Raw genomic sequence first — 13,199 nt, 5'->3', positions numbered from 1 at the left:
AAAATTATAAACATAACACATATTTCAAGTAAAACTTGATAAAAGGAGAGTTCTCCTCAAGAGGTAATCACCCGCAGCAGAGCAAATCTTTCCCTAAGCGGTGGAAATATATTCCTGATTTCATTCAATATATTATAGACAATGTTCCATTGGTAAATCACAGCCTCCTTGGTTATGTGAATGGCCTAACTTTCCATCGGAGAATGCTCCTCAACTGACACTTCCCATGGCTCCTTGTTAGAACATTTGTCTTCAGTGTTTGCTGTGGACATCCTTGTTTGTTGGCATATCCTCACATGATTAGGTATTTCCACAGGGTACTTACCCAGAAGTAAGTGAGAGAGGTAGTACTATACAATTTAGTCATTCTTCTCTTTTTTTGTTGTTTAGTCCCTATGTCATGTTCAACTCTTTATGACCCCATGGACTGCAGCACACCAGGCTTCTCAGTCCTTCGCTATCTTTTAGAGTTTGCTCAAACTCATGTCCATTGTGTTGATGCCATGCAACCATCTCATCTTCTGTTGCCCCTTTTTTCTGCCCTCAATCTTTCCCAGCATCAGGGTCTTTTCCAATGAGTAGGCTCTTCACATCAGGTGGCCAAACTATTGGAACTTCAGCTTCAGCATCAGTCCTTCCAATGAATATTCAGGGTTGATTTCCTTTAGGATTGACTGGTTTGATCTCCTTGCAGCCCAAGGAACTCTAAAGAATCTTCAGCACTACAATTCGAAAGGGTCAATTCTTCGGAGCTCAGCCTTCTTTATTGTCCAACTCTGTCGCATTCATACATGACTACTAGAAATATCGTAGCTTTGACTATACGGACCTTTGTTGGCAAAGTCTCTGCTTTTTAATACGCTCGCTATCTAGGTTTGTCATCACTTTCCATCCAAGGAGTGAGCACGTTTTAATTTCACGGCTGCAGTCACCGTCTGCTGTGATTTTTGGAGCCTAAGAAAATAAAATGTCACTGTTTCCACCTTTTCCCCATGTATTTCATGAAGTGATGGGACTGAATGCCATGATCTTAGTTTTTTGAATGTTGAGTTTTAAGCCGGGTTTCTCACTCTCCTCTTTCACTCTCATCAAGAGGCTCTTTGGTTCGTCTTCACTTTCTGCCATTAGAGTGGTATCTGCATATCTGAGGTTGTTGATATTTGTCCCAGAAATCTTGATTCCAGCTTAGCATTTTGCATGATGTACTCTGTGCCAGGGTTCCCTGGTGGCTCAGATGGTAAAGAATCCGCCTTGAATGCAGGACACCTGGGTTCAATCCCTGGGTTGGGAAGATCCCCTGGAGGAGGGCATTGCAACAATCCACTCCAGTATTCTTACTTGAAGAATCCCCAAGGACAGAGGAGCCTGGTGGGCTACAGTCCATGGGATTGCAGTCAGACAAAACTGAGTGACTAAGCATGGCACAGTACTCTACATATGTTAAATAAGCAGGGTAAAAATACATAGCCTTCACAAACTCCTTTTCCAATTTTGAACCAATCTGTTCTTCCATGTCCAATTCTAACTGTTACTTCTTGACAACAGTTTGTCTGGTATTCCCATCTCTTGAAGAATTTTCCAGTTTGTTGTGATCCACACAGTCAAAGGATTTAGTGTAGTCAACAATTCGGAAGTTGATGTTTTTCTGGAATTCCCCTGATTTCTCTATGATCCAACAGATGTTGGCAGTTTGATCACTGGTTCCTCTGCCTTTTTAAATTCAGCTTGCACATCTAGAAGTTCTCAGTTCACCTGCTGAAGCCTCACTTGTAGAATCTGAGCATTATCTTGCTAGCATGTGAAATGAGCACAATTGTACAATAGTTTTAACATTCTTTGGCATTGCCTTTCTTTGGGATTGGATGAAAACTGATCTTTTCCAGTCCTGTGGCCACTTCTGAGTTTCCCAAATTTGTTAACATATTGAGTGCAGCACTTTAACAGCATCATCTTTTAGGATTTTAACTCAGCTGGAATTCTGTCACCTTCACTAGCTTTGTTCATAGTAATCTTCCTAAGGCCCACTGGACTTCACACTCTAGGATGTTTGGATCTAGGTGAGTGACCACACCATCATGTTTATCTGGGTCATCCAGACCTTTTTTGTATAGTTCTTCTGTGTATTCTTGCATACATTCTTAATCTCTTCTGCTTCTGTTAGGTCCTTGCCATTTCTGTCCTTTATTTTGCCCATCCTTGCATGAAATGTTCCCTTGGTATCTCCAATTTTCTTGAAGAGATAATCTTTCCCATTCTATTGTTTTCCTTTATTACTTTGCACTGTTCACATAAGAAAGTTTTCTTATCTCTTCTCACTATTCTCTGGAACTCTGCATTCAGATGGATATATCTTCCCTTTTCTCCTCTGCCTTTCACTTCTCTTATTTTCTCAGGTATTTGTAAGGCCTCCTCAGACAACCATTTTGCCTTTTCACATTTCTTTTTCTTGGGGATGATCTTCATCACTGCCTCCTGTACAATGTCCATAGTTCTTCAGGCACTCTGTCTACCATATCTAATGCCTTGAATCTATTTGTCAGCTCCATTGTATAATCAGGAGATTTGACTTAAGTCATACCTGAATGGTCTAGTGGTTTTCCCTACTTCCTTCAATTTAAACCTGAATTTTGCAATAAGGAGCTCATGATCTGAGCCACGGTCAGCTCCCAGTCTTATTTTTGCTGACTGTATAGAGCTGCACTATCTTCAACTGCAAAGAATATAATCAGTCTGATATCAGTCTGATTTCAGTCTGACCATTTGGTGATGATCCTGTGTAAAGTTGTCTCTTGTGTTGTTGGAAGAGGGTGTTTGCTATGACCAGTGTGTTCTTTTGACAAAACTGTTAGCTTTTGCCCTGCTTCATTTTGTACTCCAAGACCAAACTTGCCTGTTATTCCAGGTATCTCTCTCTTTTTAAAAAAACAAAAAACATTTATTTATTTTATTTGGCTGTGCTGGGTCGTAGTTGTAGCATATGGGATCTAGTTCCCTGACCAGGGATCAAACCTGGGCCCCTTGCATTGAATGCATGGAGTCCCAGCCCCTGGACCACTAGGGAAGTCCCTCCAAATATCTCTTGACTTCTTACTTTTGCATTCCAATAACCTATGATGAAAAGGATATGGGAATGACACACCACTCCAGTATTCTTTCCTTGAGAACCCCATGAACAGTATGAAAAGACAGAAAGATATGACACTGGAAGATGAGCCCCCCAGGTTGGTAGGTGTCCAATATGCTACTGGGAAAGAGGGGAGAAATAGCTCCAGAAAGAGAGTTGAGCAAAAGCAGAAACAACGCTTAGTTGTGGATGTGTCTGGTCATGAAAGTAAAGTCCAATGCAGTAAAGAACAATATTGCACAGGAACCTGGAATGTTAGGTCCATGAATGAAGGTAAATTGGACATGGTCAAGTAGGAGATGGCAAGAGTGAACATCGACATTTTAGGAATCAGTGAACTAACATAGACAGAAATGGGCGGATATAATTCAGATGACCATTAGATGTACTATTGTGGCCAAGGATACTTTAGAAGAAATAGAATAGCCCTCACAGTCAACAAAAGAATCTGAAATGCAGTACTGGGTGCAATCTCAAAAATGACAGAATGATCTCAGTTTGTTTCCAAGGCAAACCATTCAACATCACAGTAATCCAAGTCTATGCCCTAACCACTAATGCCGAAGAAACTGAAATTGAATGGTTCTATGAAGAGCTACCGGAGAAGGCAATGGCACCCCACTCCAGTACTCTTGCCTGGAAAATCCCATGGGTGGAGGAGCCTGGTGGGCTGCAGTCCATGGGGTCGAGAAGAGTCAGATACGACTGACTTCACTTTCACTTTTCACTTTCATTCACTCGACAAGGAAATGGCAACCTACTCCAGTGTTCTTCCCTGGAGAATCCCAGGGACAGGGAGCCTGGTGGGCTGCCATCTATGGGGTCGCACAGAGTCGGACACGACTGAAGCGACTTAGCAGCAGTAGCAGCAGCATGAAGAGCTACAAGACCTTCTAGAACTAACATCAAAAAAGATATCCTTTTTTTTTTTAAATATTATTTTTTTTTTAGGGGGCCATGTTCTGCAGTATGTGGGATTTTAGTTCCTGACCACGGATCACACCCATGCCCCCTGCATTGGGAGCACAGAGTCTTAACCATTGGACCACCAGGAAATCCCTAGTCATTTTTCTCTTATTGGAACTCTAGAATAAATTTAGAATATATTTGCTATCTAGAATATACTCACCACATTGCCACAAATTCTTTGTGTACGTTTGATTCCTGTATTTCCTCAGCATTTCAGTTCAGTTCAGTTCATTTTAGTCGCTCAGTCGTGTCCGACTCTTTGCAACCCCATGGACTGCAGCCCGCCAGGCTTCCCTGTCCATTACTAACTCCTGGAGCTGACACAAACTCATGTCCATCAAGTCAGTGATGCCATCCAACCATCTCATCCTCTGTCATCCCCTTCTCCTCCTGCCTTCAATCTTTCCTAGCATCAGGGTCTTTTCCAACAAGTCATATACAAATAGTGAGGGTCTACTCCCTCATTTTTTTCATAATTTTTCTTACCTACTATCTTATTATTAAAGACTCATTTATGCACTCATCTCACACGCTAGTAAAGTAATGCTCAAAATTCTCCAAGCCAGGCTTCAGCAGTATGTGAACCATGAACTTCCTGATGTTCAAGCTGGTTTTAGAAAAGGCAGAGGAACCAGAGATCAAATTGCCAACATCTGCTGGATCATGGAAAAAGCAAGAGAGTTCCAGAAAAACATCTATTTCTGCTTTATTGATTATGCCAAAGCCTTTGATTGTGTGGATCACAATAAACTGTGGGAAATTCTGAAAGAGATGGGGAATACCAGACCACCTGACCTGCCTCTTGAGAAATCTGTATGCAGGTCAGGAAGCAACAGTTAGAACTGGACATGGAACAACAGACGGGTTCCAAATAGGAAAAGGAGTACGTCAAGGCTGTATATTGTCACCCTGTTTATTTAACTTATATGCAGAGTACATCATGAGAAATGCTGGACTGGAAGAAGCACAAGCTGGAATCAAGATTGCCGGGAGAAATATCAATAACCTCAGATATGCAGATGACACCACTCTTATGGCAGAAAGTGAAGAGGAACTAGAAAGCCTCTTGATGAAAGTAAAAGTGGAGAGTGAAAAATTTGGCTTAAAGCTCAACTTTCAGAAAACTAAGATCATGGCATCAGGTCCCATCACTTCATGGGAAATAGATGGGGAAACAGTGGAAACAGTGTCAGACTTTATTTTTTTGGGCTCCAAAGTCACTGCAGATGGTGACTGCAGCCATGAAATTAAAAGACACTTACTCCTTGGAAGGAAAGTTATGACCAACCTAGATAGCACATTCAAAAGCAGAGACATTACTTTGCCAACAAAGGTCCGTCTAGTCAAGGCTATGGTTTTTCCTGTGGTCATGTATGGATGTGAGAGTTGGACTGTGAAGAAGGCTGAGTGCCAAAGAATTGATGCTTTGAACTGTGGTGTTCAAAGCATTTGTCCCCCTGCTGTGTAGTCTTGTTGATTTCTTAGCTTTCCACTGCTACCTAGGCTGTTTAGGCCGCCTAAAGAAAACTCTTGAGAGTCCCTTGGACTGCAAGGAGATCCAACCAGTCCATTCTGAAGGAGATCAGCCCTGGGATTTCTTGGGAAGGAATGATGCTAAAGCTGAAACTCCAGTACTTTGGCCACCTCATGCGAAGAGTTGACTTACTGGAAAAGACTCTGATGCTGGGAGGGATTGGGGGCAGGAGGAGAAGGGGACGACAGAGGATGAGATGGCTGGATGGCATCACTGACTTGATGGACGTGAGTCTGGGTGAACTCCGGGAGTTGGTGATGGACAGGGAGGCCTGGTGTGCTGCGATTCATGGGGTCGCAAATAGTCAGACACGACTGAGGGACTGAACTGAACTGAACTGAGAGACTTCCCTAGTAGTCCAGGGATTAAGATCCTACACTTACACCACAGGGAGCACAGGTTTGATCCCTGGTCAGGGAACTAAGATCCCACATGCCACATGCCTGGTGCAGCAGAGCCAAAAATACAAAAAAAAAAACAAAACAACAAAACCATGAAGACACGCTTTACATACATTCTCACTTAATTCCTATCACAATCATTCCAAGAGATGGTGTCACTTTTTCACAAATGAGAAGCAAGCTTGAGGTTTTAAACACTTTGAAGCTACAAGTCAGGATTTCAGCCCAAGTTGCATCAAAAGCTGATGCTCTTGACCCCACTACAGAGAGACAGCACAGCTTAGCCGTTTGATATCGCACACTGCATGGGTTTGAATCCTAGCTCTCCTACTTTACCAGCTCTGTCACCTTCGGTAAATTAGCTCACCTTTCTGTGTTTGTTTCCTGTGACTACGAATAGTATCTACTCATATGGATTATTGGGATGATTAAATATTAATTAACCATATAAAATTCTCTAGTGCCTCTATTATCAATATTAGTAACTTACTATTAGTCTGCCTCTAATAAACATTTAAAAATAAGTTTTAGGGACTTCCTTGGTGGTCCAGTGGTTAAGGCTCTGTGCTTTCACTTCAGGGGCCACAGGTTAGCTCCCTGGTGGGGAACTGAGATCTCACAACCTGTATGGCTTGGTCAAATAAGGAAAATAAAAGTGAGTTTTAACTTAGGCGGCCTAACAGCCTAGGTAGCAGTGGAAAGCTAAGTAATCAACAAGACTACACAGCAGGGGGGCAAATACTAATAGAGAAAATAGTGGTGCTGGGAGAGAGAGATGTGGTGGTCAAAGCACGCTTTCTTTAGAAAGCAAACCGCAGGAGCTTCCATCGTGGTTCAGTAGTTAAGCTGAGGCACTTTCATCACAGGAATGCAAATTTGATCTCTGGTCCGGGAATTAAAATCCCACAAGCCATGCTGCCAAAAAAGAAAGAAAGGGTCTGTTTTGCAATCTGCACAAGTTACCCTCAAGCAGTGAAAGATGAACTCCGTGCTAACTCTCTTTACCCAGTGCAGCTTGCCAGCCTAAGGCTGGTGCTGTTGTTATGCTCACTTTATAGATGGAGAATTAACAAGACACGGTAGGAGGAAGCCATTTAGGTGACTGAGGTATCATGGAGAAGTCTTAACCCAGGAGGTGATGACAAGATCAATTATTGCGTTTTGCAAAGATCCCTTGTGGCAGTCGAGCGGAGGATGGCTCAATTCTCCGGAGAGGATGAATAGGTCAAAGGGTGCATACATTTCTAAGGCTCCTGATAAACACTGCTTGCGGTGTGCTTAGGGGCCATCTGGGGAGCTGTCTTCATTCGCCCATGGGTTTCAGGACAGCATCGTTCTTTTTCTCTAGCACCAGCGGGCGCCCGGACTTGGGCAGGGGAGTGTTGGCTGCCTCCTAGAATGCGACTCCCAGGCACCGCCCATTCGCGTTCCCTCAGCAGCGCCAGGCCGGCGTTTCTGGCACTCGGCGGCACCCGTCCACGCCCGCCCCCACGTGACCCAAACAGATTCGGGCACTTCCGTCTCGCCTAGGCTTTCTTCTCGTAGGTGTCCGCGGCTGGTCCGCAGCCGGTGAGTGAGCAAGCACCCGGCTGGGGCGGTCGCGGGCAAGGTTGGGCGCTGGTGGGAGGCGCCTCGCGCTGACCCCCTTCGCCGTCTTCGCTCCCCTCTTTCCCCAGGTCCCCGCGGAAGCGGCGGTGGCGGCGTCATGGCTGAGCTGACGGCTCTGGAGAGTCTCATCGAGATGGGCTTCCCCAAGGGACGCGCGTAAGGGAGCCCCCTAACCCAGGGCCGCGGGGGTCGCGCACCTGCCCAGGCCTTTACCCCAGTGTGGCCTCAGGCTCTACGCCCCAGCCTGATCGTCGCCATGGCTCGTGGGCGCTATTCACGGTGTTTCTGCCCTCAGGGAGAAGGCTCTGGCCCTCACAGGGAACCAAGGCATCGAGGCTGCGATGGACTGGTGAGCGCTCAGACCGGTGGCAGGGGACGGGGAACTGCTGGGAGGGCAGCCTGAACGTTAACCTCCCTCCTGACATTCCCTGCCAGGTTGATGGAGCACGAAGACGACCCCGATGTGGATGAGCCACTAGCCACCCCCCTTGGACATGTCCTGGGACGGGAACCCACCCCCTCGGAGCAAGGTGGCCCCAAAGGTCCTGACTGAGGAAAACAGTGTGATTATTCAGGAGGGCCCGAGGAGGAGGATGAAAGGGTAATAATACTGATTGATTGTTTGTAGGACCTGGGTCTGCAGTGGGAGAAGGCAAACCTGTTTTGACTGAAGAGGAAAGACAGGAACAGACGAAGAGGTAGGAAGAACAGGCTCACGTTTCTGAGAGTCACTTTCCACCTCTCCCCACTACACAAATCTGGTCAAAGAACTCTCACTTCGCACGTTGTTTTTTCTTGGCCCTTTCCTTCTTTGTTTTTTTGGTATCTGTTTTGGGACTGTGTTTCTGGATTTTGTTTTCTGAGTCCCTTGTTATAAACTCACTTTCCCAATTTATATACATGTCTCTTGAATAGTTTCCTTTCTGCAACATAGGATGTTGGAGCTGGTGGCCCAAAAGCAGAGGGAGCGTGAAGAAAGAGAGGAGCGGGAGGCATTGGAACGGGAACGGCAGCGCAGGAGACAAGGGCAGGAGTTGACCGCTGCCCGACAGAGGCTACAGGAAGATGAGATGCGCCGGGCTGCTGAAGAGCGGAGGAGGGAAAAGGCTGAAGAGTTAGAAGCCAGGTCTGGATTATTGGAGTGTTGGCTAAGACATGGCAAAGGAATCAAGATTTGCTTTGTCAATGTCTGACCTCCTTGTGTCCTGTCTGCATTCCAGACAAAGAGTCCGAGAAAAGATCGAAAGGGACAAAGCAGAGAGAGCCAAGAAGGTAGGTAATTGGGTGGAAATCCAGGATGGTTTAGTGGAGGGGCCAGTAAATCCCCTTTTCTAGCTTCAGAGGGCGAGGATTGGCTTAGTGCCTGATTATTGAACTTTGTCTTCTAGTATGGTGGTAACGTGGGTTCTCAGCCATCCCCACCAGCAACAGAGCCAGGCCCTGTTCCCTCCTCTCCCAGCCGGGAGCCTCCCACAAAGCGGGAGTATGACCAGTGTCGCATACAGGTACTGATTTGGATTCCAGTCTTGCTCCTGGGACCCTTTGTTGGCTTACAGGGCACCCAACCGAGCCCAGCCCAGAGCTTTTTTCAGTTACTTTTCCTTTGCCAAACCTCTCCCTTCTTTGTAAATGACTTTTGAAATCCTACCTCCTCTGCTCTGAGGGAAGATATCAAATTTCACTTGTCCCAGTCTTCTTTAAACCCATACCTCTCTCTTACTCAGCAGTTGCCTTTTTACTTGTTCATAGTGTTTTCATTTAGATTATGCAGCTGTTTGCATGATGTGTGATATCTATCCAGATGTTTTATATAATTTTGTATTATGTTTTCGTTAAATTGTGAGGGAGCCAGGGGTCTCTTTCTTCATTGCTGAGTAAAGCACATTCTAAGTGGTTGTTCATTAGGTGCTTTCAATAGTAATTATCCTGGTCCAGTCTCTCTAAGTGGAAGAAGCCAACTTTGCTCTTTTTTCTTACTTGCACACCTCACTCAGTTAACGATATTCACAATACTGTATCTTTTCTTGCCCTTTAGGTCAGGCTGCCAGATGGGACCTCACTGACCCAGACGTTCCGGGCACGGGAACAGCTGGCAGCTGTGAGGCTCTACGTGGAGCTCCACCGTGGGGAGGAGCTAGGCGGGGGCCAGGACCCTGTGCAGTTGCTCAGTGGCTTCCCCCGGCGGGCCTTCTCAGAGGCTGACATGGAGCGGCCTCTGCAGGAGCTGGGTATGACACGTGAGATCTGAAACCAGGACTTGGGGGATAGCGGATGCTTGAGGAGAAGGGATGCAAAGAAGGGACTTTGTATAGAGATGGTGTGAGGGCAGAATGTGGGGCAGTGGGGGGAAGCAGATATCTTTGGGTTCAAATCTGTTTTCTTCCATCTTCAGGACTTGTGCCTTCTGCTGTCCTCATTGTGGCCAAGAAATGTCCCGGCTGAGAGGCCTTTATCCCACCATCCCTCTTTGACCTCTCTTCATCTTTGATAAAGCACTGACATTGCCTTCTTAATAAATAGACTCTCCTGAGTTCTGTATGTGCCTGACTCCTTCCTGAATGGCTGGGAGAGACAAGGAAGGCTTTCAGAATAGACACTATGCTTTATCTTAAATTTCCATGGGAGACTTGTTTCTAATCTCCAGGCCTGATTAGTTGTCTGGGAGGTTAAAGTGGGGCGTACATTGGATAGCATTTTTTGCTCTATGAGTAAGACAGTACCTAAGCTTGAAATCTTTACTAGCTATGTGCCTTGACTTCTTAAGTCTAGTTTCTTCTTTAGTAAAACCTAGATAATAGTACCTGTTATTTGGGGTTGTGGGGGTTACGTAATGCTTTAGCACAGTGCATGACACCTAACAAGTCCCCAGTTACTAGCTACTAAAAGAGTAGTTTTTAAAATGTGGCCATTCATAAAAAGTATTGAGTGCTTAATATGTACTGTGTATTAACTGAGATATGAAAGCACTATTATCTAGCAGTGGGTACAGTTATTCCATTTTAGAGACTGGACGTGAAAGCGCATGACATGTTCAAACTGACACAGGCAGCAAGTAGTAGAACCTGAACACACTCCTGAGGAGCCTGACTTTCAGGCTCAGGATCTGAACTGCCAATGCCAAGCTCCTGCATTCTAGCCTCTCCTGCTGTTGCTGCTCACCTCATCTCCGTGCTCCCTCAAGCAGCTGCCTCCTTCCTCTCATACCCTGGCTAGGAAAGAGGCCACAACTAAATTTAAAAGATCACACATGACAAATGTGTTTATGATTTCACAATCTAGAAGCACAAAACTGCACCACTGCTCATACATGGGAGCAGACCTCAGTGTTAGCAAGCTTTATGCTTTATGTAGTGTCCAGCTTTAATGAAAACAGCCTCCCCTGCGCCCCCACTGTTGCAATAGTTTAGAACCACAGGATGGAAAAATAAAAAGGAGAGTGAACTTATTGACTTGGCTGTGGGGCTGCCACCCCACTGACAGCTTTACCTCATCCCATCAGTGGCATCTCCAATAGATTCTATGACCACATTCAGACTGAAAACGACTGCAATGAACGCCTTATGGGAGGAAAGCCCCAGTGCATTTAGTGAGAGGCTGTCCTGTGCCTGGCACTTACATTCCTAAGTTCACCTTCTGACCACAACTCTCAAGATAATTGTCACCTTTATGATCAGGACTTCCCAAGTGGCCCTAGGGGTAAAAAACACCCCCCCATCCCTCCCTCCGCACCAATGCAGGAGATGTAAGAGACGCTGGTTCGGTCCCTGGGTGGGGAGGATCCCCCAGAGAAGGAAATGGCAACTCACTCCAGTATTCTTGTCTGGAGAACCCTGTGGACAGCTGGAGGGCTACAGTCCATAGGGTCGCAGAGTCGGACAGGACTTAAGTGACTTAGCACACACGGGAACAGGAGGACTGAGGCTCAGAGAGGTTCTGTAACATACAGGAGTTGAAACAAGATCTGTCTCAAAGTACACTCCGTTTTACTAGTACCACAGTGGCCTCCAAAACTTAAGGCCACAGAAGGCATCATGGCATATGTTAATTGCTAGAAGCCCCTCTTCAACCTCATTCGAAAGACAGGAACCCAAAGTGTCTTCTATGGGTGTTTATTGCACAAGAGTTTCCAGGCTACGTATAATTTCAAGAACATCATTTGGTTATCCACTCACACAAACCACAGATCTGACTTGTGTTTTGAAAATGTCGTCGCTGTGCCGATTGGGCTTCAGCCTCACATAGGGCGGGCGTGGCAGCCGGCAGCCGGCAGCCGGCAGCCGCACTCCAGCCAGGCCGCAGCACCTACCCGCAGAACACTTGGCTTTTATGGGCGTCCAACCGCAGGGCTCACTCTCTGGATGGAGGAACATGATTTATTGGTTCCTTCAGTTAGCCACAGCCCGCGATGTGGACGTTAAAACGTAGTCCTTGCAAGCTTTGGAAGAGACCGCGCTCACCCGGCGGCAGCTTCCCAAGTCGCGGAGATGCCTGCGCTTGGCATCCGGGTCTGGACTCCCCGCCGGCCTACGGAGGAGTCAGGGCGGCTTGGGCGCCTGCGCTGCAGCGTAAGTCCCGGTGCCCAGGGGAGCAGGTTCTGTCTCAGGCTGACCTCCCGCCGCCGCCGCCACTCATCCAGTTCTTTCTCCAAGCGACGTTCTCTTGCGTGGCCGCTGCTTCCTGCAGAGTGGCCAGCAGCAACTCTTTGGTCCTGGCCGCCTCGTCCCTGCGCTGCGGGTCCTGCTCCGGCATCTCCTGCAGGCAGAAAGAGTGGTTCGCAGCCCCGGCCACCAGCCCGGGGTTCTCCGCCCGCCCACCCCACCTCTGCCTCCCCAACTGCTCCCACCTTCAGCATCGCCTGCTTCCGCTCCTCACCCGGGGTCACAAGGGCAAAAAGCGCGGTGCCCACGCCAGCCCCGGCGCCCAGCATTGCGCCGGCGAGCAGCAACTTGCGCAGGGTCTCCATGGTCGACCGCGCGACCAGCGAGACGACCTCTGGAGCCTCCAGTAGCCTATCCGGGCCGCCGCGACGACTTAATCTGCGCAGGCTAGAGCGCCCCACACAAGATACCATAGAGACGGGCCCGGGCTAGAGAGGACCTAACCGGAGAAATGTTTCGAATCTGAAGCATCTAGGTCTTAAGACTAGGTTTAGCTGAGAAGGTTGAGCACATCAAGAGGTGTTGGGACCCAGGGCTGAGGGTGGGACCCCTTGTCATGAAATCCCGAGTAGGATTGCTAACGGGAGAGTGTCTTCATGGTTACTGGGAGTTTCACAATTGCCCGGTTCCAGAATGTCCAGATCAATAGAGGGCTAAGCCTGTGCTCTGTAGTTTCCTAGGATTACTTGTGCTTTATCCAAACCGCAGTATGTAATGACGTCCACGTGTTTATAAACATCAGTTTGTTGACTCCCTTCAATCTCTTCAATCCTGAACAAAAACTGAAAAACCAAGTGTACCGGATGGGGAAAAGGATATATTAATACATTTTCCTTTTATTTTACTTAGTAAAAGCAAACATTACCCTTCTCTTAGGTAAATAATCTTGGCTTTTTTTTTTTTTT

General features: G+C 46.8%; 2 protein-coding genes across 3 annotated transcripts; one reads left to right on the top strand and one right to left on the bottom strand.

Moving 5' to 3' along the window:
* The first annotated feature begins 7,448 nt into the window (after positions 1-7,448).
* UBXN1 (UBX domain protein 1) lies at positions 7,449-10,166 on the top strand. Of its 2 annotated transcripts, none has more exons than XM_006064545.3 (10): positions 7,449-7,597; positions 7,705-7,792; positions 7,932-7,985; positions 8,072-8,166; positions 8,265-8,334; positions 8,571-8,762; positions 8,857-8,908; positions 9,025-9,141; positions 9,672-9,864; positions 10,029-10,166. In XM_006064545.3, exons 2-10 carry the CDS (start codon positions 7,734-7,736, stop codon positions 10,076-10,078), a joined length of 882 nt encoding a protein of 293 aa, XP_006064607.1. In that variant the 5' UTR covers positions 7,449-7,597; positions 7,705-7,733; the 3' UTR covers positions 10,079-10,166. The 2 variants fall into 2 exon arrangements, with proteins under 2 accessions (XP_006064607.1, XP_006064606.1); XM_006064544.3 differs by having other exon boundaries at positions 7,451-7,597; positions 8,072-8,178.
* Positions 10,167-11,729: 1,563 nt separating this feature from the next.
* Positions 11,730-12,676, bottom strand: LOC102395334 (ubiquinol-cytochrome-c reductase complex assembly factor 3). The gene is made up of 2 exons (XM_006064546.3): positions 12,480-12,676; positions 11,730-12,388 (listed from the first exon to the last, which is right to left on the bottom strand). Exons 1-2 carry the CDS (start codon positions 12,597-12,599, stop codon positions 12,236-12,238), a joined length of 273 nt encoding a protein of 90 aa, XP_006064608.2. The 5' UTR covers positions 12,600-12,676; the 3' UTR covers positions 11,730-12,235.
* Positions 12,677-13,199: the final 523 nt, after the last annotated feature.

This window comes from Bubalus bubalis, chromosome 5, assembly GCF_019923935.1.
Source record: "Bubalus bubalis isolate 160015118507 breed Murrah chromosome 5, NDDB_SH_1, whole genome shotgun sequence".
Classification (NCBI taxonomy): Eukaryota; Metazoa; Chordata; class Mammalia; order Artiodactyla; family Bovidae; genus Bubalus; species Bubalus bubalis.
Note: the sequence above shows the minus strand (reverse complement) of the source record. Positions and strands in the feature narration are given on the sequence as shown.